Consider the following 27,120-nt stretch of genomic DNA (forward strand, 5'->3'; position numbering starts at 1 on the left):
AGTAGAGAAAGCTCATGGGCTGAGATAAAGATGGGGAGATGACTTACCTGTTACTGTCTGAGGCAAAACAGAATGAATGTGTGGAAAATTTATTACCAATTATGAAGAGAATTGGAAGGTGAGAAACAAGAAAAATGAAACCACTTTCCTCGTCACCTCCCTTTCTTTCCAGGATGTGCTGTACTCCTTCAAGTCTGATTCTTTCTACCTCTTTCCTCGCATTGGAATGGGGATTCAGGTGTTGTAGTCAGTCCGTAACACTTTCCTGTGCTTCTTTTCCCATCCCATAGGGTCCAGTCCTTCACAAGCAGCTCTTTATAGGTTACACTCCACCAGGAACAACTGTTCCTGTGTGATGCTCTATGGGCTGTAATTTGTGGCAGGAAAACCTGTCCCACTCTGGGCCCCTTTCTGCAGGCCCCAGCTTCCTCCAAGGTGCACATCCACCTGTTCTGGCCTAGGGGAGGCCTCCGCAGTTGCAGGGTGGAGGTCCAGCATGGTCCTCACCATCAGCCAGCTCAGGGAGGGCTATCTGCTCCAGCGTTGTCTCTCCAGGAGCTGCAGGGGATACCTCCCTGGGGGCCTGGAGCTCCTTCTCTTACATGGGTGCTCATAGGGCTGTTTCTCACACATTTCCCCTCATTCCTGGGCAGTGTTTTTCCTTTTCTCACTCACACTTTCCTTGAGGTGTTGCTGTCTGGGCTGAGGGGCTCAGCCATGCCCTGTGGTGGGTCTGTTGGAGCCAACTCTGTCCAGCATCAGGCATGCCCAACCTCTCCTCCCAGAGGCCATGTCTTGACACCTGGGTGAGGGAAGGCTGACCATGAGTCCATTGCAAGGAGCTCATAACTTCAGGAAGGCATCGTTTATAATTGTTGCAGTTCTTTGTGCTCTTTACCCGCTGAGTGCAAAGTCAAATGAGCATTGAAATCATTTTGGTGGCAGGTCTGTGCCTACACTCAGTTTTGTTACATGCATCTATTTCCTCCTCACCTTTTAAGAGCCTCTATGCTGTCAAAACGGCAGCCTGACAGCGGTGAGCTACAACGCATTCTAATGGCCTTAAAAATAAACACGGAGTAGCAAGAGCTAGCATGATGCAGAGCCCTGGAATCTTTCAGCTAAAGCCCCGTTATTCTTCTCGGAAAGTAAACAGCTTGAAAGCAGAACAGCACTTGAAATTCAAGCCCCTTCAATAATTAATCCTTTTATTACTCTTGCCAGTGCTACTCTATTTCACAGCCAGAAGGGAGTGGAAGGCTAAATCAAGTCTGGAACTATCTTATGACTAAATAAGGCTGCTGCACAACAGCTACGCTGATGCTCGCTTTATAGTCAGTTGCTGGTGTGGCTGAAAAATAAACTCAGCAAGTTTTCAGAAGGACTGGCATACTGATGCAGTCAGCTGCAGAAGCGCTACGGCTGCCGCCTGCAAGGGTAACGAGAACATGTAAGACTTACCGAGAAACTGGGCAAGGTTGCTGTGAAAAATGCACTGAATGTAAACAGCTGCTACTCCAGCACGGAGGAGCCAAGATTTTATTTATGTGAAACCTAATGTGAAGCCAAGCCTGCAGAGAACTTGAAAGTTACAAGTCCTTATAGGACTAGTTTTCTTAGTCTTCTAATGCAGAAAGGCTAAGCTGTAGTGCTTGAAGTGAGACCTGATCCAAAATACTTGAGTAATATTCCCATGCAAACAAATTCCTAGCGTTTGCAAACCAGGGGCGTCCTATATTGGACATAAACCAAAGGTGGAAAGAGCTGATGCTGAATTTGTCTCAGCTCTAAGATGTGTAGGAAGAAACAGCTTCTTAGGTTTAGAAGCCAGCTCTAAAATACACATGGAACAGATGATTGCTGAGATAAATAACTATAGTTCAGATTTACAGCTGGTTCCTCTAAAGCAGAAGAGTTGCTGACTAAGAGCCAGAGCACTTACAGGAAACTAAAACTAGCGGTTGCTCATCTGTGCCAACACTCAAGTTACTCGACAAAAGCTCAAAGTTATAATTTTGAAAATACTTTTATTTAAAAGTAGTGAAAACATTGGAAAAAAGTATAAGTTAACCACATGTCAGTGTGCCTAAGAAGCATAAAATGTATTCCTGCAGTGGTATACAGTAGCTCTGACATGTTAACAACATGATTTGCAAGTCTCTGTCTTCTCTCAGACCCCCTGAAGATGGCTACACAACGTACAAGGTGGCTTCTCAGATGAGTTATAGCAGTCGCTCATAGAACAGGAGATAGGCTTGTGAGCTCAGCACTTTCGATGCAGGCACAGCTTGCACGTAGGTATCACTGATGTGGAACCACTGTCCTTTCACTGGTTCAGTTTCTAAAGCTGTGAAAGGAAGAATTTAGGAGTAAAAGTTATTACAAATAATTGAAGCAATCGATCCTGTTACTGTTCTGATGTAAGAAATAATTTGTAAAATATTTCTAATTATTTACCTTGAGGAAATTGTCCTCGAAGAACAAGATCAGAAAGATGGTTGTTCATACTTCTCATTTTAGCATAAGCAGTGTAGTGCCCAGACCTCATTGTTCCACTATGTTCAACAACTCCATAGAGAGAGTACAGTACTTTTGTGTCCCCTTCAGCTATGTTCTATAAAAGCAGAAGTTTAGCTACATCAGTCAGGTACTGGGTTTTAAACAAGTCTAGAATACCAACTCTTCACTTTGCTTTGATTTGTTTGCTGATGAAAGAGAAGCTGGTTGTTAACAGTTGTAGTTGCTCGCATCAATCTATCATCAGTGGAAGTACACTGACTCAAGTACAAGTTATCCTGAATACCATACAAAACAACTGACAAGTGACAAGCCACCTACACAGATTCTGCAAAGGAGCCTAATTGTGAAAGTGCATCGTAACGTGAAAGAAGAATCTGAATGATTTCCCACTTACTTTACATTTAGCTGTACAGAAAGGAGCCAAGTCTATCACTTCTGGGAACTTGATATGCCTGTTAACCTTCCGCAGATTAAATCCAGCCTTAAACAGACAAAGTAGAGGAAAACCCCATAATGTTAAAACGTAGCATATTAAAACTATGCTAACTTACTAAATATGTCTCAAAACCAGAAAATTAGTTTTACATTACACAAAATTGAGGAAAAAACAACACTGTGGTTTTTTTTCTCCACTACCCAGGGTTTCCCAGCATTACTTCTTTGCCCCCACATGCTGTGCTGCAGCACAAGTTAAAATCACTCTTCAACTTGCTGTTATGGTAACTTAATGGTAGCAAAAATGGAAAAATAATCAGCTCTAATGTACTTATGTAACTATAAGGACATCTTTTGCTTCTCAGATCCTGTAGTATACCTGAGGATCTAATCTTATACTGTCATAACTGATGTTATTTATGCTCCCGCCTTATTCAAATAATCTTCCAGTATCAAACTGGAAAAACAAAAGGAGAAAGTGACTTAAACATTACTTCATCATGTTAGTCTCTTGGAACAGGCTACACATGTCCATTTTCTCTGTTAAATTGTTTTTCATTTAAAGTCACCTCCCATATTTTTCAAGTATTTTGCCTAAAATACTGAACAGTTTTTAATTTAGAAGACTTAATACAGACTCCCCATCCCTTCCTCTTTCTTTATTGAAAGCCTAAAGCCCTAAGTGGTAATTTTTTTTTTCTACAACTTGCAAATAGGTAAGCCACTTCATTTTGGTGTCTATAAATAAGACTGAAGTTGCACTGCTTTCCATTCCTTCCTCCCCCTTCACCTCAGTAAGGCTCAATTCTCTGCCTTCCTGATCTATTTGTTTAATAAGGAATCTTATTCTATCTGTACTGAAATGTGGAAGTCCATGAATTGCTGTAACAGCAGGAAGTAATTAACGCTAAGATACTGCTTAATACAGTAACTAGTAATAGTGGGGAATAAATTGTAATAAGCTCACAAAATAGTGTTTCCAGATAACTAATGAAATATTCTTTCAGGGAAACACACCCCAACTCCTTGAAGACCACAAAAAACACTGCCACCAATGCCTTCCAACCTTGGCAAAAAACCCAGACCAAAACAGGCTCATAGGAAATGAAAATACACTATCATTAGTTTTAAGCTGAGCTAGTACTATGAGCATATCTACATATTCATCTGACACTAAATACATGCACATTTTTGCAGTATCAGCCTGCTACTTGCCTGTTGAAACCTCTTTAAGTGAAGAGTTAAAACCGGAGGAGCAAGAGAGATCAGCATCTGCTTTTTGGCATTAGTATAAACATACTTATTTTCACCTGCAGAAAAGAAAAACCACCAGTGATTAACATCTAAACAAATGTTACACAAAGGGTTTCTGTATTTTCACTCTTCAGGCTGTTACAAGTGATAACTGAACATTCCCCTTGAACATGAACTGTAAAACAGCTGCTATCTTGCAGATCCCATACCACAAAACTAACTGCTCACACCATGTCTGAGGAGTGTCATGCACAAGCAGGATGACTTCTTGCTTCTCCCCTACAACTCTCACAATCAGAAATTGCATGCAGCTTTTATTGGCCTTTTGAGCAAGCAGCAATATATTTCCTCTAACTGTTACAGCAGAATTTTTACATTAGAGGAAATAAAAGTCACCTGCTAAACAGCTATTCTCTAAATTCATCCACATAATGAATTTTGTAGATTGAAATGCCTTTTATCTCCCTGTATACCCAAAGCCACTCCTCTTTGCTCACTCTTCTTTTTCAGCCCTGCAGTATTCTTTACCCAAGCTTGTGAGCCACTATTCTGCGCAATTAAGAACTTCACTTGTATTAATCTGTGTGAAAGAGGTTCTTGCAACCTACCTATGGAACACTATTTCTACTGATCCAAGCTAAACGTATACAAATACCACTTTAGGAACATAGCCACTCCCCCCCTCCCTTACCCACCCAAATAACAGATAAGGACATATTCAAAGTTTTAAAAGATAATTTTTCATACTTTTTATGTTGTTCTTTGGTCCATAATGTCTTTGTGTACATACATCACAGAGTAGTTTATTGCTCTCAGTAAGTTTTTCATTACGGGTGAACTGATACAAACAGTGATGGATTGAACCTTCTTCTGGGTTCAGATCTTCCCTGTTTGCAAGAGTACAAAAAGCTATTTCTGGATCTTCAGTTGATACTTCACACGTCTTGAAGGGAATACTTTGAAGGTCATCTAAGGTACTCTTAACAGACTCAGCATTGGCATTCAAGCGTAGTTTTGAGAAGTCGGCAGCAAGCTCTTCCTCATCTTCATCTTTCACAGAAAGACTGTCAAGGCCATTGACAACCTTTATAGGAGAATCTAACCCTTCCACTGGGAGATCTATGACATCCTCCTTTTCCACACACTCTTGTTCTGTCTCTCCTATATTTTCATGCATGCTCTGAACTTCTATACTGTTTCCCTGTACACTTAAGTCTTTTTGACTTAAGCAGCAATCTTTGCTATCATTTGATGATTCTTCTTCTTGCTTTGTATCAGGAGTTTCAGAATTCATTTCTGCCTCTGATTCTTGGTTATACTCGAGATCTTTTTCTGACTCTTCAGTTGCACAGATATCTGTCAAGTGAAGCACTTTTCCTTGAAGTTTTTGCTGGCGGCGCTGGCTCTGCAAATTAGAGTACATAATATATAAGAACACAGAAAACAGCAATTTTAAATATTTAGCATTTTTTACCATTTCTTGATCAAAATATTTGTAGCATGCTGTAGCTGCAAAGGGTGGGAAGGGATTGGGTAGAATAATCTACAATTTACTGATCAGAGGTGATCAATTCAACCAATACTGAATTTATCCTCACTCAGATATAGTTCCCACTGCTCCCTGTCACACGGTATCATCAAAATACAAGTAGTGGTTTCTTTTATATCTTCTTGGTTGTTTCTTATGTCTGTATTCTAAAGATCTGTGAATATTCTTACAGACTGGAGAATATTCTTACAGACTGGAGAATAGCTGTCTGATGAAAATTAATGCTACTTCAGACAGGCAACAAGAATTCCACACTCCTCTGGATATTATTCCAAGCACAGCGACTTTAACAGAATATGTAACTTCTTAATAACAAAGACGTAGATAAAATTGGTCTTTTCAGTTGTGCATTTGAGTGAGGAGAAATTCTAGGTTGCCTCCTTCTCCACCTAAACCGAGGAACCAAAAAGTCTGTTTTACCAGAAGTTGTAAAGACTTCATTAGTAAAAGTGTAATACTTATCAAAACTAACCTTCGCTTGTTTTTTGGCCTGTTTCTTTGCTTTTTTCTGAAGGTGCTTACTTGTACCAGGGGGGTCATCATTTTGCTTAAGATAACAGTCATTGTTTTTATCCTCTTCAGATTCCTTCTCTTTGTTTTTTTTAACATTTCTCTCATTTGTAAATTTTACTTTCTAAAAAAGAAAAAGCCACACAACCATAAAAGTAGAGATGTCACTGTCCTGGATAACAAAATAGCATTCCAAAGAAAACTGTTAGGATGAGATGTTCTCTGAGTTTTCAGCTCAAGATACAAAATTTTAGTGACTATAACATACAACCCATTCGTGCCACTCGAATGTTTACAAAACAGATGTCTCACTCCAAAGGAAATCCATGTGAAACAATGACTTGCAGAATGAAACAGTATGAATAAGTAAGGCTATCAAAGGCCAAATTCTGAACGTGTAAAAGAACAACATCACCTTTGGCTCCAACAAAGGTAAATCTCATTAAATGCACCGAAGAGTAACATTTTATACAAACAGAGACATTTTTGGTTGAACTGCCTGCCAAAGAATTTGTTTGCTTCTGCTAAAAGGAAATGTGCTCACTGCAAAAGACGCAATCCCTTTGGCTAAGGGGGTTTCATTTCAATACTTACTCATTAGCTTGTGTGAACACTGCTACGTAACAAGTCTCAAGTATTACACATACAGATTATCAACATGAAACACAAAACAAATCAAGTACTTTGAATGTCTAAGAACTCAATCAAATAAATAAAATCTGATTAGATTAGTATTCACATACTACCCTAACAATGCTTAATTTTATTGAATAACCTGAATACTACGAGTAGTCATCTTGCGCTCAGTGCAGAAAAAAAGGATTAAAAAGGAAAAAAAAACCAAACCCAAGAGCATTCAAGCACCACTAGGCATCTACCACTGTCATGCAATTTAGCTCAGTTTTACAACACTGAAGATGAATTGGGAAACACTGTCTTTGCAACTCAGTCTTCTACAATAGCAAGCGAGCACTATAACACACTAGATTATTCCCCAGTGATTTTTCAGAAACACTTTACAAGCTGCAACTTACAGGAATGACCCTCATGAAAATCTTATCTTTTATCCTTCTAGACAATTTATACTTTTAAATTCCAAAAGACACATTTATAAAGATGCATAAATTAATTCCCTAATGATTGTATGATAGAGGTTTTCATATAAGTAAACAAAAAATCAGCCAAAATAGCAAGCATGTACAATTGTCTTACCTGATCATCTAGTAAGGGAAGCGACAAATCGAGGAAAGACTCATGGACCAAGGACACCTTTAAATGAATATTTAATAATTTAATTCTTTTGGAAGTGTCTGGCTTGCTGTCAATAGGCTTATTTTTATGTAGCCTTGTTTGCATTCAATGCATGCTTTCACTTGTGCATATAAATGTGCATACAAATGTAACACAGCTAATCTACCTTCACAAACAGCTATGCATGACCAAAATCCAGCAGATCTATTACCCCAGAAATAAGCAAAAAATACTTCTACAAATTTCAGTTTTCTAGTGGCCTAGAATGCAAGAACCCAACTTAGGGTCTTATGAGATTGATACCTACAATCTGTCATGACATTCATCCAGCCCTCCTACTAATACCACTAATAACTTCATTCTCAGGGTGCATCACCCCAATATGCCTTCTTGCTTAACTATTCTTCTGGCAATGCCACAGTCATTCCAGTGTGGGAAAGAAAAAAACCTAGTCATCTAATGAAAAACAAAAGGGCTCTTGGCAGCAGACCACTGGTAGCAAACCAATTCATCCACTTGATGATCTGCACCACTGGAAGGTGTTTACCAGGAATCTGAGAGTTAATTATTCTGGCAAATAATTGCTGTTGTTGGCCTCTTCATCTTTAAGTCTTTTGAAAGGGACTGAAAGATTAGCTTTATAACACAAAGAAAGAAAGACTCCAGCCAAACCATGCCCCTCTGAGAAGTGTGCACCTAGTCAACTCTTAGAATTGTATTAACTGAAGCAAACCTCTCCAATTTCACTTATTTCTACATACAGTTACTTTGGGGTTCTCCTGCAGATTATATGAAATTATACACTAGGCAGTACCAAAGCAGGCAGTTTACTTACGGTTCTGCATTCTTCACACATTATCGTACTGGTTAATTCTCCACCAAAGATTCGATCTACAAAACTTTGTATTCCCTTTTTCTTTTCATATTCTGAGAATTGACAAAGTATATACTAAAGTTAATGATATTACATAAAATACACTGGCAAGAAATTCAGTTATGGCATTCCAAATGAAAAAAGGGAATACAGTACAGAAGATGCATGATGGAATGTGTTGCCCTGTTCTAGTTTCCAGAGGAAGTACAGAAAGGTTCTTAAATTAAGTTTTTTCTCATGTATCAGAGGAACAGAGGTGAAAAAGCATTTGCGGAGGACAGTTTGACTAAACCCACCCTTTTCTCACTTTCTCAACTCAAAGGCGTTCCCTGTTTTCTCAGAAGTACTGCATCCCAATAAAAGTTCCTGTTTTCTCTCAGGACTTAAACAACTGTCTAAAACTAAAAAACAAGCATGAACTTTTGTCTGTATAGGTGCCCTACAAATAAAACCCATTTCCTCAAGTTTCATTTTCAGTGTAGCACAGAGTCCACATTTAAATTGCTGTTTATCTTCCAACCTAAATAATGTTGAAAAGTTTAAAAATTCTTCTGATGACTGTTTGGTATTTTTATATCACTGTTAATTAACAATGGACTATGAGGACAGAACAAATTGTTACAGTCATGAGCCAATATTTTAATTTCTTAAATAACAATTGAATCATTCAACATCACACAAACACATTTTAATGTATAATGTCTATAGAATCAACTCTCTTACACTGTTAAGGAAATGCCGCCATGCTCAGTAAGACATTTGAATAAATAGACTAACACTACTGAGCCGTATATTCTAGACACACATCTTCAAGGAAGGCATAACATTGTACGATTAAACATATTTCTTTAAGCTGATACTATTAATGTTACTTTATGCACTTCAATGAAACAGAGGATTTTAAATTATCACATCAGTAACATGTAATTTACCTTTAATTTTCTTTTTAATTTCTTCTTCATTTTGTTCATTAGAGTCAGTCAGTGCCTTCAGTATTCCAACACTGATTTGCTGAAATTTTCAAAACAAATACACACTGTACAGTTTCCTAAGACAATTTAGTTACCTAGTTCATTTTACAGAATGCTTCAGATGCAGGAAAAAAATTTCTTCTTCACCACTTTAAAGAATGAATACAAATACCACAAATGCCTGTAGAAACACAAGAGAGTTCCTGCAGATATGAAATAACCAACCGAGAAACAAGCCTGCAACCATAATGTTGCAATTAGTATTGGAGAAAAACAGTCTAAGGATAAAACACTTGCCCAAATTCAAAGCAGCAAAAAAACATGGAATTTCCTCAACTGAACTTTCAGGCATTTCAGAAGTTAGGACAAAATTACATTCTTTAGGGTACTAAAAGCCCCCTTTTTCTGTAGAAGTTTTGGACAAGTCAATCTATTTCTGAAGGACAAACAGACATATATATTAGAAGTGCTGAATTAACCAAAAAATTTTAGAGCAGGCAAAACTGAACCTTTCTACTTGATTATTTTAGAAACTTAAATAATGTGTGCAACATATGTAAGGGATACAGGCTGGAAACAAACTTCTCTTTGAATAGTTTGCTAAACGAAAATAGTAATACCCATAGATGCTCCTTCACAACCCTACTGCTTAGAGGCTGCCTGATTCTACAGTTCTTTTGCTAATCTGCTTCAAGTACATGCTATGGGCAGCACAAACCACTCTACCAGGGTTGACTCATTTCACAATGAACATTTTCTCTCCCCTCAGCAAAGGGGAAAATCTTGGTCTGGGGTATGACGAAGAAAGTTATGCACAAGTGTGAAGTTCACACTCACCTGGATTTCTTCTGCTCTCATTCCATCAAGTAAGTAACGAAGCAATTCATGACTGTCTTGCTGCTGATAACCTTTAAATCTTATTGCTCTGTTAAATGAAACAATAATTGTAAAGTAGACAAGGTAAAAAAAATTCATTCTAGACAAAAAGGACAAAGACTTGAATATGTATGTATATACAAGCAACAAGTGCCTACAGATGGTATTTTCTAAAAACATGAACCTAGCCAATCATAATACATCACTAAATCTTTCAACTTTTAATTTGTATTTTGCTCTTAATAAGTTTTGAAAAAAAGAGGATAAAGTATTACACAAATTTATATGCTGTGATGTGAGCTTAAGAAAAAAAGGGAGAAAAATGATCTTTTTAAAGAACTAATTTTTTTTCATACTAAGACATGCAATTGTATTGATACTCACTTTTTACAAACCTGAGCAAAAAGTTCCTTAGGAGTGACTACCCTTTTATTAGTCTCTTGCATTTCTGTCAGGAACTGATACATGGCTAAAGTCAAAGGACCTGGCAGATCCAGTTTTATCAGCTGAGGTTCCTGTTTTAAACAAAAGCAACAAAGTCGTTTTGCCTTAATTTGGTGGCAGATCCTTCTGAATTAAGTTTCTTCTTTATGTATATGCTTCAGTTCTTGAAAACATTATTATAAAAAGGACACAGAAAATTCCATACTGGCAATAAGCTAACTTGACTAAAACAATCAACACATGCTTCCTAATGAGATAGTACTAAACCACTAGGTTAAAAATTATTTATTATCTATTATTTCTCACTTTATTATTTATTATTTATTATTCATTATTTATTATTTCTTGCTTTGTTGCAGCTCTGGATTTCTTGCTTTTATTAGGAAAAAAATACAATTTCTTAAAATGCACAACTCTCCTTTCCCATCCAAATACCTAACTGCAACAACAGGTGCAGTATTGAAACCAGCGCTGCAGACATCCTCGTTTCCTATTTTGCATTTAAACAAGTGGCACTATAACAAAGTTACACATTTTCATCCTTTAAATAACTTAATCATAATGTAAGTACTCTTTTGATGACAACTAATACTTAAGACTATTGAATCACTGCTCTTTCAGTTTGAATGAAAGACCTCCGCTGACTTCAGAAGCAGCCTTATTGAAGTCAACAGTGAAGCTCCCACTCAGTTTACATCTTAATCTTGCTAGTATTTAGCTGAAACAGCTTAAAAATCCAGACATCAGTACTACTTGTTTGTTTAGAAGATCAGAAAGATGGAAACACTACAGGGGTCCAAGCATACATACCATGAATAACTCAGGTGACTCAATTTTAACTGTCATGCCAGGCATTTTAGCTTCTTTAAGCAGCTCCCTCAGGACTGGAGTTTGTGATAAATTCTGTAGAACATAAGAAATAAAATGATTGGTAACTGGGAAACAAGAGGACAGATTAGCAGCAATTTATTTCTCCCAGCCACAGAACAATAACTACCACCCTGAAAATTCAATCACTGTTTAACAGTTAAAGGTACATTCTATTCAGCTAACAGGACTCCCAAGTGTCCTCTATTTATATTACCGATCTTCTGACAAAAGACTCATCTTTTGACAGTCTATTTACTAGAGTGTTTCTAAAAAATCAGAATGCAGTATGCATATTTGCTCAGTTTAAAACATGTTTTAAAACAAAGAATCAGTCTATTAAGACCTGCAAGTTCAGTGGGAGCTTTGTTTGAGTAAAGCTTCAGTATCAAGAGCTTCAAAGAGTACAAGATTATAGGCAAGTTTTGAAGGAGCAAGTTTATTCTATCTGAACACTTCTCAGCTGAGCAAGACCTACAAGACAGCAAGGTAATATGCTTGTCCTGTTAATATTTACTTTTATTTGATTCCCTGTTTGTGAAAAGGCAATCTGTTTCAGTAAACATCCATTATCTTTGGCCGTTAATCTTATATTCAAAGCAGTCAACAAGCGTGATGCACCAGACTTATTTTTACTAAACTAGGATGTTGGGATTGCTTTATCTGTATCAGTGAAAGATGCTGTCCCTCAAAGACACGGTAGTTTGTTATGTCTTCCATTAGAGCGAGTCTGAACCTGCAGCTCCATTTCTTCATATTTCTCTGGTCCAAGAGACTATTTTTACAATGAAGGCATTGTTCTTGGCAGGGAAAAAAAAGTCACATTCTAATTGTATCATTGTACAATACTGGGGGGAGGTTGTTGTGGGTTAGTTCTGCCCCCGCTCTGTTTCTATTCCAAATTTCTAAAAGCAGCAATAACTACTATACCTGCATCACTGCGTTAAAGAAACATGTATTCCCCAAGTTACTAAGTCCTTTCACAGTCACTTCCAAGTTAGTACTTGAAGGAGAATTCTCTTCTTTAAGCGAGACTTCTTTCTCTTGCTCATTTTTACTGTCTTTTTCTACCTTTTTGTTTTCAAATTCTTTGTTCTCTTGTTGTTTTTCTACTGCAATAATAAAAACAAACATACTACATATTAACCCTGTAACAGGAAATAGGCTAGGAAACAGTTACTATAGGCAGCAACAATCTACAAAGTTTAAAACAAACATACAATAATTCCATAATCATAAATATAATACTACTGGTTTGTGTTCATAAACTGTCTGGGTAACAGGAGTTAAAAAACCAAAACAAATCAACAAAAAAATTCAAACAATAACAACAAAATCCAAGAAACCCCCGAAATGCCACTTCAGATCAACATACAATTCAAATATGCCACTTGGCCCACAAGCCATTAATGCCAACAATCTCTGAAACTCTGCATGTGTTGTCTGAAATTTCATTCCTGTTGAAATCGCCTGATGGGGCTTTATACACTATCAAAAAAGATGGCATCTAAGATAATATCTCTTTTGACATGGCACTGTTGTCCGAAATGAAATGCAGAAGCCTCCCATTGTCAAAGCATTCTCATGTTCATTTCACGAACCTGAAAAGATGAAACTGGAAGACTTATATTACTTATATTAATCAAGAAATTTTCCCAAAAAATTACTTTGGTATATAGTTAAAAATATCAATGACCTGTTTAATAAAACCATAAAGAATTCCAGGTAGTTTTCAGAATAACATCCACAATGGTTCTGCCAGTTTGGCAGCCTGCTATTGATAAGGTTTCTGATAATAGCACTGTAGGCCAAGATTTATTTTAAAGTAATGTCAGCTCAGATAAAGCAGCAAGGACACCAACCAATACAATCTTTATAGATGGACATGAAACAGATAGATGGGCACACAGATGGAATACTTGAAACAGACAATAACTGCATCCAGGTATTCATCCATTTTCCAGCTCAAACCCGAGAAGAAAATTCTGGCAACTGATGTGAAGTTCAAACATTAGACGTAAAGAAAGTATGTACCACGGAAAGATGGACCAAAACCACTGGAAGTTTCTGGCCCCTGTGGGAAGGCCTCAGATGCTTCCTGAATAAATACTCAGAGACAGCCACTTGCCACTGCTGGATGTTTTTGATCCGTTTCCCACGGGGGCTAGGATTTGACCCAAGTCAAGCGGTGGAGTTTTTCACAGTTGTAAGTTATAGCATTTATGTTGATATGCAAATTCTTCCAGGTTTTCCAGTGGAAACACCTTGTACAGAAACAGTTCTGCCATTGTGGAAACTGGGGCATTTTGCAGGGTTTGTTTCCTTTTAAACAACCACCTTTTGCAGATGACTGCAGGGTGAACACGCTATTAAAGAGAGTTCTGAATGTACTCATCTACCTATACTAAGCGTACAGAACCAGCAGACAAATCTTCTTCTACGAACCAGCAGACAAATCCTCTTCTACATTCCTTCCATTACAAGATGTGCTGCAACAGCTGGAGACTTAGTCATTCCAACTGACACGTTCACAAATACCTACAAAAATACTTTTTTGAAAAAAAATCAAATCAAATAATCCTTAAATAATGACAATTTTCCCTCAGAGCTCCAGACAGACTGAACAATACTAATAAATAAACAGCACTAAATACTGAAAGTCAATTCCTTATGTACAGAACAACCGTACATCACAATTTAAAAAAAAAGTCACAGTAACACTGTATTTTTTCCTTCCTCTTCCTGTACTTCTGTAAAGCTTTACATTGAGCAAAATTCTGGTCCAATTAGGCCCATGGGCTAGGATGTTACTTATGCTATCAGAATCCTGACAAAGAAAAAAGGGGAAGAATATTTTTTTTAAATTTATCACCAGATGCTTGAAAATTCAAAACTAATTCAGTGTACATTCTTGATTTACAGAACTGTCTCCTACACTTAAGAGGCTTTCTGGTTTACTGTATGTATATTTAAGTTACTTACCTGTATGTGATGAGGCAGTACAAACTTGTTTTCTAATATAATCCACAGTCTGACCCAGTCGTGTTGAAGTGGTGTATGGGACTTCATCATCGCATATGTAGCACCTGTCTCCGCCAGCCCCCCCGAAAGAAAAACAATTAATCTTTTATTTTCTCTAATGTTTAAAAATCCTTAACTATTTGCTCATTTTATGCAATTCATTTCATGAAGTTACAGAATTATGAGTTTCATTTTAAGATTTAGAAGTCTTAGAGTTCAATTGTTTTCCTGATGAAGAAAATAAAAAGGTTAAAAACTATCTTTACTAAATTATTTCAGTGACTGGAGGTTGCAATTTACAAATATAAATCAGACCTTTAGAAGATGTGCTTAGAAACCCAGTCTGCAAGAAAAATAAATGCAGGGGAAATTTTGCCAAACCCAAGAAACTAAGAAATCAGGCCCTAAAGGAAATGATTTGTGAATTTTAGCCAATCAAATACTTCATTACATTTAAATTGCTTAAGAAACAAACTGGTGTTCTCCATCAATCCCACACAATTTGATTTGCTCTTCTGTCGCTGATATAAATCAACATATTCTCTTTGTGAACAACAAAGTGTGTGGTTAGGCTATTAATCTGTTTTAAAAGGAACTATGTGAGAAGCTGGTGTGACAAAGGTGCAAGTAAGAGTAAAATTCTGCCCAAACACGTACAGCTGATGGAGAGTTGTATGTACCAATTTTGTTGTTCTGCCCAATCAATTCCTTGAAGAGGCGACAAAAGGTATTGAAGAGAATGCAAATAATTCTGCACTTTGAAACATACCAATTACAGCCCTTAGGCACAAATGCATTTAGCAGATTTCAGGATTACCCTAAGTCAGACTATTTGTTGATATTAAAAGTGGTAGAAATCTGCAGCAAAGTGCTTCCCTAAATCTCTAGCATTCTTCAAACTAGCTGCAATTTTCACTTTTATTCACATATCATGGGAAAAAACTTCGCCCAACCTTTGGATCCTGGAGTATGTATTTATCCTCTGTTTGGTTAATTATAAAAGTAGGCATTATTATTCCTGGAATAGCAAATGATGGTTACTTCATGGGCAATTTTTAACATCATAATCCTTCATCCATCAAAACTTTTTATGGGAAGCCCTGAAGGAATCAAGGGATTGGAAAGAAGCTTTTACAATGATGGCTGTATAATCAGTTGGGGACAAGTATTAAGTAGATCCAACTGGTAAGTCACACTGGCACTGAAAATACGTACAATAGCACTCGTAACCCCAGAAGAGCAGAACTTAATGAATTACTAGAATTCTCCCTTTTCTCTCCATGTTCAAAACTTTTTATTTTAACCATTTAAAGGTACTATTCAAATCCAATTTCAGCCATGGAGAGATTTATTCATTTATCCATAGCATGAGTAGTTTCTAATAAAAAAGGCTTTTGGCTTTAATTAACAAAAATAAGTTCACTAGTTCATTAGTAATATACGTTATTAATGTCGATCTGCATTTTAGAGTTAAATAAAAATATTTTTTATTGCATGTAAGTATTAAATATGATCAAGTAAAGAAATTATGTTACGTAAAATTAACATAATGACAAGTAATAAACTTAAAGAAAGCTTACAAAGCAAAACGAAAACTATGTAAGGCACAGTATTTTTGCATGGCACAGTTTGGAAAAGCAAGGTTTCCCCTTACACAGGAACATGCTATTCCTTTTAAGGATATTCCTTTCAGGAGAATTTCTTTCAAGAGAATTAAATACTCCCAGAGAGATGGTATTTGTATGGATTGATCCAGTAGCATCATGGAATTCTACTGCTGACTTCTTCATCCCATACGTGTAGTTAAGAAGCACACATTTATTGGGAAAATAAAATTTAAACAAAAGTAGCTTCTCCCAATGCTGAAAGTTAAGACTTAGAGGTACATAAGGACATAAGTTTCTACATGTCAGTACTGTGATCAAACAAAAGCAGCAAAATAGGAAATCAACAGCATTTACTAGTTGGTTTATTTCAACTTCAATTATGAAAATTTTCTAGTTATAAATTTTATAGGTGAAATTTTACAAGTAAAATTTATTCAGTAAATCGCAAGACTGCTGGGAATTGTGTGTGGAAATGCTTTACACTAGAGGTAAGTCCTAGGAATCACAAAGTAAAGAAAACACTATTATCCCCCCAGTCTCTGTTGCCCTCTAGCTATGTCTTATCAGTGTTGCCTGACAAACTCACCACACACTCCAGTTGTCCAAACTGAGAACCAAACAATGGGGATCTGATCTCGGCGTGGTAAAATGCTTTAAAGCATGCTGTTCTGGAGAATTTCTGCCACAGCCCTATAATGTTGATAACCAGAAGTGTCACAAAATCCAGTTGACTATCAATAAAACATATATAAAGTCAGAGTATAAACAAAAGATTAAAATGAAAACTGATTAGTTACATTAAAATAATTAGGAAGACCAGACGGTTCTCTATTACAAGACGCTTTCTGCGGAGAAAGAAGTAACTTACTGGGAGCAGAATAACTATAAAGTTGCTTAGGTACCAAACATCTAGTTTGCAAATTCCAGTTTGAACAGCTCGAAGAATGAAACGGGACAAACCCCAAACCTCCTCAGCATGCACAGTTTTAAGCTTAACTAATGTTAGCACAATAACTTATTGTAAATATCACAAATTAGTAGCATTAACAGAAATTTTAATTTTCTTAGCAAAATAATTCAGACTTTCTAGAAAGTAAGTCCTAAAGATGGTTTTCTAGCCTTAAGTCTGCTAAATGCCTTTGTGCCAAGCTTCTAAGTACTTCATTTGCAATTCAGAGCAGATTTTTTTTATCACATTAAAGTATATCAAATCATTTATGTAACACCACATTTAAAATACAAAAAAGAAAGAATGTAAGAGTTTAATTAGAAGCTCTCTTGTTCCTCTATATTATGAGGTACGGACACATATTAAGACAAATTAACAATAAAAGAAGAGATACCCTATGGCCACATTTTAGACATAACCATATCGAAGGGCTTTCGTCAGTCTCCTCTTCAGATTTCTCTTGTGTCTTATTGTCCACCTTGCAGTCCTGGCAAACATGCCATTCCACATTCAGCAGTGCCTTTTTCAAATGACTTTGTTCCAGTCCTTTGCGAATATGCTTGCACATAGGTTCTACAAAATAAAAAGCACAAGCAAGATGTAGCTGTTGTAACAAATGTGAAAGTCTTTGGGCTTCAAAGACACAGACAGCATTCGAGAAGCTAGGATAGCTTTTCAAGAGTCAAAGAAATACTGACAATTTAGCAGACGTATCAGAAAGCAACCCTTTGTTTCCCTCATTTCCAATCCAGGGATACTGTTGCTGCATCCTAAACTATTGCATTACTAAAAAGAAGTATCATTCAAATCTACAACTAGACAGAGGACTTGACAAAACTTTTTTTACCTACTGTGCGAGGCTGTGAGCTTCTATTATTGTGGTATTATGATTGCTACACCTCCCAGGAAGCAGCCACAGCCCACTGTACAGCTTCCCATCACCAAGGCAGCACCCAGCTGTCCTATACAAGTGGAGATTATGAAAGTTATGCTTCCAGCTGAGCTGCCCCAGTGAAATTGTACAGTAGACTATGGTAAAAAAAAAAAAGAATGTCAGAGTCATCCTACCTATACTGTTACCACTCCACACTACAATGCCACATCCTACCTAGAGAAGCACCTTCTGGTCCTGCTGTGAACTCCACCTATTTCAGCAAACTCTGCTAAGAATGGTTACATGGAGAACAGGCATAACTTGCTAAGGGCTGCTATTAGGAGTTTAATTATTTCTTTTTTGTTTCACTTATAGCATTGTTGGTTACACTGTCACTTGAGTGAAGAGAAGATGCCTGTAAATTTAAGTCATGTACACAGAAATTACTATTGACAGACAATGCATATGCAAATTGATTCAAGTTACTTTAAATAAAAAAATGAGGAACATGTGGCTTTTATTTTTTACAGTGTAGGAGTGTAGGTTTCTAAGACATCATGATCATTCTACAATTCTTCACTGTTCATAGTTATAAATGTCTAAATTTGCAAATACAGGGCTAAATATCTGACAGTAGAGAGTTACGTGAAAAGTCAAACAGCACAGAGTAAACAGCATTTTTCTTTTAGTGTTTTTTAAATTCTTTTTAATACGTAAAAAAAAATAATAAATCACCTTTATGTGAAACTATTATTGAGAAGAACTACACAGCTGTTTCCATAGTTCAACTGTCTTAAGTTCTTTGCTACAGTTACTGTAGCTTAACAGGTCTGAACCTATCTTTCTTGAGGATCATATACAAGATTACAGCCTCAAGATACAAAACTTTTCTTGGCAAGCTTCATCTACAACTTCAAAATTGCTTTTTTTTTAAACAAACTTTTTGTATACTGGCCGCTACTACTGTAGAGTGGAATTACTCACCATGATCAGTTGTAGCTTATATTTATGGCTTTACAGACTTGGTTGGGGTAAGCCAGCCTATTTTTAGCCAAAGCAGTAAGATGCCATCAGCAACTGCACCATAATTGATTTTTTTTCTCTGAAGAAAAATGAGCAGTCATAGTAGACATTGGCTTTGATTCCAAAGGTAAAAAAAGACAAAAGAAGCTAGAAAGCCACAGAACACAGAAGCTATCACAAGACCAGAACAAGCAGGAAACCAAAGTAGACTTGAATATAAAATAAACTGGGCATCACACTGACCTTCTTAGCTTAAATTTAAGTGCACTCTCGCCCAGCTAAATTAGCATGACTCAACTTGTTTGCCCAGTCAGGATCAACAAGAGAGATGGGCAAGACACAACCTACACTAGCCAAGCGGTAGAAGAGAACGCTACACAGCACAAGAAAAAACAAGATCTAGAATAAACAGCGTAAGCAAGACAGATAAATATCTCAACATGGGAGGTAGTGGTGGTGGATTGATCCAGCTAGAAGGACAACATTACCAGTGCAGGATTTTCTCTAAAGGAACCAAAGGTAATGAAGAGAATGGGGTTCTAACAAAAAAGCACTATGACTAGAGAGCTGAGATGTCCAACGCCAGTACTATGCTAGTTGCTAGTTTTAATCACAATCTTTTTTTTGCTGGAGCAAGAGCCTTCTGCAACACAATGTTCAGTAGGAAGAAGCTACTTAAAATCAATCATGACAGGCTTAGCAGCTGACTCTACTAACCCTTTATAATCTGAGGAATTTTGTATGATTTAGTACAATCTGTATGTAAGCAAAGAACATGTTTGAGTTCCTTGTAAACCAGAAAATAATTCTGATCTTCAAGACAGGATTATTATTTCCTAGCATAGTTAAAAAGTAATACTTCTTGGAGCATTTCAATTACAGAAACCCACGCTTTATAAATGAGACATCAAAGACAGCAGCTAGAGTAAACGCCTTCTAATATTAATGAGTTTTCAAGCTCTCTTAAAGCTTAAAACAAACATCAGGACCATAGACTTCCCTAAGGAAACATACCCAGCGTATCCAGAGACTCAGACTGCACAGTTTTGCCTTTGATGCGCTTCTTTCCCATATTTGTAGTCTGAAATTTTTCTTACATGGAACAGTGACCTAGGAAAGAAAACCAGTAAATTAGAAGGTAGGTTTGGCTCTTATTTGTTCATTGCTAAACCATAAATTATTTTTAAGGCCAAGATGTCCCTTGAGATGAATTAACTTGTTTTAATTTGACATTTTCAAAAGAAAATAAACTAATTATAATTCAACATGAAACATTCGTAACTGTTGAGAAGGCAAGACCACAGTGTGAATTAGAAAACTAAATGATTTAAAACCTTATATCAAAAGCACTGCACAGAAGAACATGGTGAGAATCTTAGGTACCAAAAAAACACTTATAAGCCTTTAGGACATGTACTTCAACTAATAAGGTGGGGATTTTAGGAAAAAGAATTGGGTTTGTCTGAATTACTACTCTAGTTTTTTTGCGATTACAATCTTTCCGTTTTCCTTGCTGCAAATTCTTTGCATCTTTGATGAAGTTTGACACATGTTACAAATACTGTAACATAATATACAGACAAGGTGACTTCTGATTTGTCAGTTTCTTCAGTGCAGGAAATTTATCATAGGCTTCCCAACACTGCAAACAAATAATTCAGATGGGTCTGAATTATTTGGTATGCCTGTAAAGCCTTCTAAACAAGACTGATCTACCACTATGGACTCACAAGCCAAGTGCTTGCCTTCAAAAAGTTGGCTACTGCACATACAGTCAGGCATTTTTAGCTTCTAGTCTGTAGCCCCTGTGTCCTATCTCACAAAAAGATCAGGTAAACTTAAAAACTGACACACAAATTACAATAACAACATGCAAGCTAAAAGGGTTCAAAACCCAGTCTCTGCAGTCTTATGCATACTTTGCAGGCTGGCCTAACCCTGCCATACACCCTTCACATAAACAAGTCAGTCTAGACTAAATCTAACCTGTAACATCCGTCCTTTCAAACACATTTCTTGGCTTGTACTAAGCAGCACATCAGCCACAGATAACAGCTGCCTGCATGGACCTGTCACAGTCAAAAAATGAGGCCAGCCCAAGGGGATCCAAGAGAAAATGAGAAACTAAGCTGGAAAGAATTTAGGCCTGATACCCACAGAGGCTTTTTAGCATGGAAAAGCCTTTCTGAAGCACTCTTCTAAGGCAGGTTACCCCGTTGTTCAGTAACAGGTAGGCAGCCACTTCATCGAGAGCAGAATTGCCACCTTTTGCAAGTTAGCAAGTGACTCCTCCAGGTGTTCAAGGCCAGGTTGGGTGAGGCTTTGAGCAACCTGATCTAGTGGGAGGTGTCCCTGCCCATGGCAGGGGGTTGGGACTGGTTTAAGGTCCCTTCCAACCCAAACCACTTTGATTCTATGAAAGTAAATGACAGTTCATACAACAAACTCCTTCTACAGCACAATTAAAAAAAAAAAAGCTACACTTGATTTTATATGAAAACTCTAAACCACTAAAGTCCTTCCCAGTACGACACAGACACATGGAACTGTGGATGTCTGTCTGCACAGACTTGTCCAGCAGGCCACCAGCCCTTTCCCCAGAACAGCCCACACGAGGAAAAGAGCTGGAGAACCCAACAGCTACAGCAATGAAACAGAGTGGTAATTGATTTTTCCTTCTTTCAGTAAGGAAGAACAATCTGGAAGCAATCATATGTGCACCCTGATGGAGACCCAGGGAAAAAGGTCCACAGAGGGAAGCCTGGGATACTACCGGGGCATGGTAGGAGCCTGACCCAGGCAGCAGCCCGCACCCCATAGCTGATATAAAAAGCAGTTACTATTACATAAAGTGAAATATTTTAATTTAAGCTAAAGTAAAGTTTCATCTAAGTAATCATATTTTCTGAAAGGCAGAGAAGGCCCTTCTGACAGCATCCTTTCTTTTTCTCATAATGTGTTTTCTTTCAAACACTGTTTTTCCAGACACTGTTCATTTTTTGGAGATGATAACATCTTGGATTTAGTGTGATCTGTGCTGAGCAGCTGCGTCTGCAATCCCCTCTGTTTGCAGCCTTTCCCATCTCCAGTGCAGGGTCAGACAAAGCTGGAGCCAGCCCCAAATCAGCAAGGGATTTGACTGCTGTGAAGTTCATAATAACACTAAGATCAGCCCTTAGAAAACACGCATAAGATTTCTGGGAGAACTGATCCCTGTCCACGTCAGTGGGAAATCCCTCCTGTCTCAGCTCTTGTCTCGATACACACGACGGACGGAGATCGCTCCCTTGCGTTGCCCAGCCCCGATAAAGGATGCCCGCCTTTCTAAACTCCAAAACGAGCCTTACGAAGTTCATTTGCCGGTATTTTCGGTACCATAGCCCCCACTCGCTAGGCCGGGGCCGCCTCACACGCCGCCCGGGCGCTCGCCTCGCTCCCGGCACCGCCCACGTGCCGCTGCCCCCGCCCCCCGGCCCCCCCCCCCCGCGCCTGAACTGGCGGGCGCCGCGGCCAATGGGGAGCACCCAGAGCGCCTGTGGAGCGCGGAGGAAAAGAGGGCGGCGACGGTAGGAGCGCGGCGGCGAAACCAGGGGAAGCGAGGGGAAGGCTTCCATCCCTCACCTGCCGGGGCTACGGGGCGGCCGGCTCGGCGGCGCATGGCTCCGTGTCCGGGGGGGCGGCGCGGCGGTGTCACCCTCTATCGTCAGGCGGCGGGGCTGTGGCGGCGAGCAGGTGCCATGCGCGCTTCTGGCGCTGTGCATTGTGGGATTGGGAGCAGCGGGGTGGGGGAATGTGTCTGCGCATGCGCAGCTCATCCCGACCCGCGGGGATGGCGGCGCCTCGAAGCTTGTGCTGGCGCTGTGGGTCTGCGGCGATACAAGGAACAGTTACTCTTGCAAATGGTCAGGCAGAATGTCCCTCTGACAGCGTGTATTCCTTCAGTCAGTGTTTCTCCAGACGCTGTTTTGTGCTCAGCGTGATCTGTGCTGAGCAGCTGTGTCTGCTGCAATCCCCTCTGTTGGCAGCCTTTCCCATCTCCAGTGTGGGGTCAGGCAGAGCTGGAGCCAGCTCCAAATCAGCAACGGATTAGACTATTCTGAGTTTCATAATAACATTTAAAATCAGCCCTTGGAAAGTAATAGAATATGCATAAGATTTCTGGGAGGACTGATCCCGGTGCATGCAAGTGGGAAATCTATCCTGTCCCAGCTCTTGTCTTGCTGCACATGATGGATGGAGATAGCTCCCTCGTGTTGCCCAGCCCTGATAAAGGACATTTGCTTTCTAAGACTCCAAAATCATAGAATCATTAAACAGTTTGAGTTGGAAGGGACCTTAAAGCCCATCCAGTTCCAAACCCCCTGCCATGGGCAGGGACATCCCCCTGAATCAGGTTGCCCAAGGTCTCATCCAACCTGGCCTTGAACAGCTTTAGGTATGGGGCAGCCACCGCTTCCCTGGGCAACCTGTGCCAGTGCCTCACCATCATTGGGATGAAATTATTCCTTATGTTTAGTCTAAATCTGCCTCTCTCCAGTTTATACCCGTTCCCCCTCATCCTATCACTACAAACCTTTGTGAACTTTGTCCCTCCCCAGCTTTCTTGTAGTCTGTTCCTGTACTGGAAGGTTGCTGTAAGATCTCCTTGGAGCCTTCTCCAGGCTGAACAAGCCCAACTCTCTGAGCCTGTCAACTCTCTTAGCCTGTTGTCTCAGAGAATTTATTTGCCACATTTTTGGTATCAGTGGGAGAGAAATCTGTTTGGTTGATGCATCTTGTGCCATCTGGGGTCAGTCACAGAATCACAGAATGGCTGGGGTTGGAAGGGACCTCTGGAGGACCTCTGGTCCAAACCCTCTGTTCAGTTAGAGCTACACAGAGTTGGTTGCCTAGGACCACATCCAGACGGCTTTTAGGTATCTCCGAGGATGGAGACACCATAACCTCTCTCAGCACCCTGTTCCAGTGCCTGGTCACCCTCACAATAAGAAAATGTTTCCCAATGTTCAGACAGACCTTCTTGTGTTTCGGTTGGTGCCATGTATAAAGTAAATATAAGAGGGAGCAAGAGTTGTCATGATTTTCTTTGGGAGAACAGCTTCTTGCCCATAGAAGCTGGATTAATTTTTTTTTTGAATGCTACTCCCACATGTTCAGGAGTAGAACTGGTAGCTGTTGGTGTTTGCAGAATGACCTCTGGGGCTGGCTGGTCTCAGGTGGCCAGCACCATCAGAGTATCTTTGTGCTCCTATCTGCCCTATGTGTACGAGCTAGTTTTGGTGGGCTTGGTTATAAGGATTGCTATGGTTTGTGGGGGGATAATTAATGAACTTCGTCCCATATTCAAGTCCTTTTTTTCCTTCCCAAATTTCTTCATTTAGGAAGTGACAGACATGACTAACAAAGAAGAAGCAGAGATACAAGTTTCAGAATTAGATTTACTCTCCAGCATGTTTCCTTATGAGGAAGAATTCATTGTGACTGACCAGCTGGCGGTAGCAGAACTGAAGCACTATGTTGAAAATGAATCTGCTGAGATGCCATCTTCAAAAGTTCAATTTATACTGAATGTAAAGCCAGAGGTCTCTAATGCCTCTATGGTATTGTAAACACCTTTATTTTTATTTTTTTATTTTATCTGGTGTGGGATTTTAGGGTTTAATCAAACAACGTTTCTCATTTGTTTTTAGGTGGAATTTTCTATGGCCTGTGCTTTACCATTTAAATATCCAACTGTTCTACCAGAAATTACTGTGAGGTATGGCATTAGAAGTAGAGCTAATAAAAACGTTCAGAAGCTATAGTGTACTACATAAATACAGTTATAATAGGAAAAAACTGTCCTTTTTTGATAGCTTACTGTCAAATTAAGCCCGATGGCTAAAAATGTTCAAGAAAAACAAATCCACAAACTTATGATTTCTCTGCTATCCCCAGCAAAAAAGCAAGAAAAATGGGAAAAGCATAGGGGAGTGCCACCTTCTGTTCAGAGGGGCAACATGTAGATACTGTTCATAGGTGTGATGCTCAAGAAGACTCTTGTCCATTTTGGCAAGGCTTAATACTAACTAAATAAGTGAAAAGTTAGTCAATGGTTTTATTCTTCCCTTGTCAAAATGATGTTACTCCTAGGCTTCTGTGAATTATTTTTTTTTTGGAACATTTCTGCTTAAAGATGTAGACTTGTGTATTAAAGGAAATTAGTTCAGTCACCATACTTGCTTTTCAAATACCTTTTTCTTGATTTTGATTTACAGATTGTTAGTACTATATGTGAACGCAAGAGTAGGCACACCAATTAAATAGTAATTAAGATATTTTCATAAGTAATACAACATGAATATCAATAGCAAGTGTATACTATCTAAATACAATTTTTTGGCAGCTTAAAATACAACTGTTTGAAAAACATGATAAATTGTAATCTTATTACAACTGCGTCTATATTTTTCTTTTCCTTTAGGTCATCGTTATTAAGCCGCTCTCAGCAAATTCACCTGAACTCTGACCTGAAAACGTATTTGATGCAAAACTGCAGTGGTGAGCCCTGCATGTTGAGTGCAAGGGAATGGGTTAAAGAGCATGCAGCTGCTTACATTGACAAAGAGCTTTCGTCTTCCTCAGTGACAACATCAAATGCCTTGCGGTCGGAAGACATCACGTTCACTCGATTGTGGATCTATAGTCATCACATTTACAACAAGCAAAAAAGAAAGAATATTATTGAATGGGCCAAGGAGCTCTCTCTTTCAGGGTTTTGCATGCCAGGGAAACCAGGTGTTGTTTGTGTAGAAGGTCTACAAAGCAGTTGTGAAGAGTTCTGGTCAAGGTTAGTTTTCTTTTGTACTTAAATGCCATTAGTAGTTCAGAACCTTACTTTTTTGGTATTGTGTATATGGACAGAAGGGGGGAAATCAAACTGCCTTCCAACCTGTAAAGGTCTGCAAAGTATTTGTGTTTATCATAATGCGGTCACATCTCTAATATCCACTGTACTGTTGGTACAAGTAAAGCAGCTAGAACCATGCGATGCACATTTGTTCTTGTTTTATCTTCCATTTTACAGCGATGGATTGCAGTACGCCAGTCATGTTAGATATGTATGCTGTTATATCACTTTATGTTCGTGTTTTATTCTGCTCCCACGTTTTATACTTCTGGGTGTTGGAGACTAAATGAACATTGCTGTTTGATGGTAAAAGCTAAGAGAGTATGAGAATACGAGAATTCTTAGCACAGGTGAGGAAAAAGTGACTACTGAAATTGAAACCACATCTTCATCAATCATTTGATGAGGAATAACATTAAGGTTTTCGAATCTTGAGAAGATGTAAAGAAAGAACCTCCTGCTTATGGGAGTGTGGTATTTCTGTGACTGACTAGAAATCCATTTTCTCTGTCAAGATATATGTGCAAAAGGAATTTACTGACTTTTGTGATAATAGCTGTTTCACAGTATTTTCTAAAGCCATTTTTATTTTATAGATAGATTCATATTTTTCCAATTGCTTTCAGAGTAAGAAGATTAACATGGAAAAGAATTCTCATTCGGCACAGAGAAGATGTTTCTTTGGAAGGTGGAGGAGATGCTGAGATTCAGAAACAAAGGAAATTCTCCACTTTGGAAGAAAAATGTTTTGATGCACATGGTGCCAGAGGAAATCATATGGATTTGGGGCAGCTGTATCATTTTCTAGAAGAAAAAGGATGTGCTGACATTTTTCAAATGTACTTTGGGGTTGAAGGGCAGTGAAGGGGTTGAAGATGACCACAAGTCCAAGTGCCTATATTTGTGAGTTAATGCTTGTGACAGATTCCTTAGCTGTTCTGCAATAGTTGATCAAAGAGGGAATTAATAATTCATGGTTTATACGATGAGAAAAACCCAATTCAGTGAAATCCTGAATAATGAAAAAGACGGAACAAATGCTTTATTGCACTTCCTGGTTTAAAGGATGTTTAGGGTACAAACTGAACTACAGTGAAAGAAAATACATTTGATAACCGATGGACAGTCACAGAATTATAGTGAATGAATGTATGAATAAGAGGAGACAAAAATTAAGTGTGATTATCTCAGGAGGGTGAATGTTAT

At 38.5% G+C, this 27,120-nt stretch overlaps 2 protein-coding genes across 6 annotated transcripts; one reads left to right on the forward strand and one right to left on the reverse strand.

Annotated features, from left to right (window-relative positions):
• Positions 1 to 2,031: 2,031 nt before the first annotated feature.
• Positions 2,032 to 22,802, reverse strand: USP16 (ubiquitin specific peptidase 16). 3 transcript variants are annotated; one of them, XM_054056591.1, is made up of 18 exons: positions 22,647 to 22,802; positions 20,040 to 20,135; positions 17,523 to 17,701; positions 16,766 to 16,869; positions 14,534 to 14,637; positions 12,482 to 12,663; positions 11,495 to 11,587; positions 10,625 to 10,755; positions 10,202 to 10,289; positions 9,326 to 9,404; positions 8,355 to 8,446; positions 7,481 to 7,537; positions 6,231 to 6,392; positions 4,957 to 5,614; positions 4,171 to 4,265; positions 2,915 to 3,001; positions 2,458 to 2,614; positions 2,032 to 2,347 (listed from the first exon to the last, which is right to left on the reverse strand). In XM_054056591.1, exons 2-18 carry the CDS (start codon positions 20,095 to 20,097, stop codon positions 2,223 to 2,225), a joined length of 2,451 nt encoding a protein of 816 aa, XP_053912566.1. In that variant the 5' UTR covers positions 20,098 to 20,135; positions 22,647 to 22,802; the 3' UTR covers positions 2,032 to 2,222. The 3 variants fall into 3 exon arrangements, with proteins under 3 accessions (XP_053912566.1, XP_053912567.1, XP_053912568.1); XM_054056592.1 differs by lacking the exon at positions 22,647 to 22,802 and adding an exon at positions 22,373 to 22,472; XM_054056593.1 differs by lacking the exon at positions 22,647 to 22,802 and adding an exon at positions 17,976 to 18,090 and having other exon boundaries at positions 20,040 to 20,056.
• Positions 22,489 to 26,918, forward strand: RWDD2B (RWD domain containing 2B). Of its 3 annotated transcripts, XM_054056595.1 has the most exons (6): positions 22,513 to 22,591; positions 24,407 to 24,625; positions 24,716 to 24,783; positions 25,489 to 25,565; positions 25,650 to 25,854; positions 26,541 to 26,918. In XM_054056595.1, the coding sequence occupies exons 2-6, from the start codon at positions 24,419 to 24,421 to the stop codon at positions 26,776 to 26,778; spliced, it is 795 nt and encodes a 264-aa protein (XP_053912570.1). In that variant the 5' UTR covers positions 22,513 to 22,591; positions 24,407 to 24,418; the 3' UTR covers positions 26,779 to 26,918. The 3 variants fall into 3 exon arrangements, with proteins under 3 accessions (XP_053912571.1, XP_053912570.1, XP_053912569.1); XM_054056596.1 differs by having other exon boundaries at positions 22,489 to 22,591; positions 25,489 to 25,854; XM_054056594.1 differs by lacking the exon at positions 22,513 to 22,591 and adding an exon at positions 22,629 to 22,757 and having other exon boundaries at positions 25,489 to 25,854.
• Positions 26,919 to 27,120: the final 202 nt, after the last annotated feature.

Source organism: Cuculus canorus, chromosome 1, assembly GCF_017976375.1.
Source record: "Cuculus canorus isolate bCucCan1 chromosome 1, bCucCan1.pri, whole genome shotgun sequence".
Lineage (NCBI taxonomy): Eukaryota > Metazoa > Chordata > Aves > Cuculiformes > Cuculidae > Cuculus > Cuculus canorus.

What these genes read in the sequence shown, in the direction of transcription:
- USP16 (XM_054056591.1), bottom strand. Translation starts at nt 20,097, where the DNA reads ATGGGAAAGAAGCGCATCAAAGGCAAAACTGTGCAGTCTGAGTCTCTG. An exon ending in TCTTTAACGCAGTGATGCAG is followed by an intron (nt 11,588 to 12,481) that starts GTATAGTAGTTA and finishes TATGTTCTACAG; the next exon opens with AATTTATCACAAACTCCAGT. An exon ending in ACCAAAGAACAACATAAAAA is followed by an intron (nt 4,266 to 4,956) that starts GTATGAAAAATT and finishes TCTTTTCTGCAG; the next exon opens with GTGAAAATAAGTATGTTTAT.
- RWDD2B (XM_054056596.1), top strand. Translation starts at nt 24,419, where the DNA reads ATGACTAACAAAGAAGAAGCAGAGATACAAGTTTCAGAATTAGATTTA. An exon ending in AGGTCTCTAATGCCTCTATG is followed by an intron (nt 24,626 to 24,715) that starts GTATTGTAAACA and finishes ATTTGTTTTTAG; the next exon opens with GTGGAATTTTCTATGGCCTG. An exon ending in CTACCAGAAATTACTGTGAG is followed by an intron (nt 24,784 to 25,488) that starts GTATGGCATTAG and finishes CTTTTCCTTTAG; the next exon opens with GTCATCGTTATTAAGCCGCT.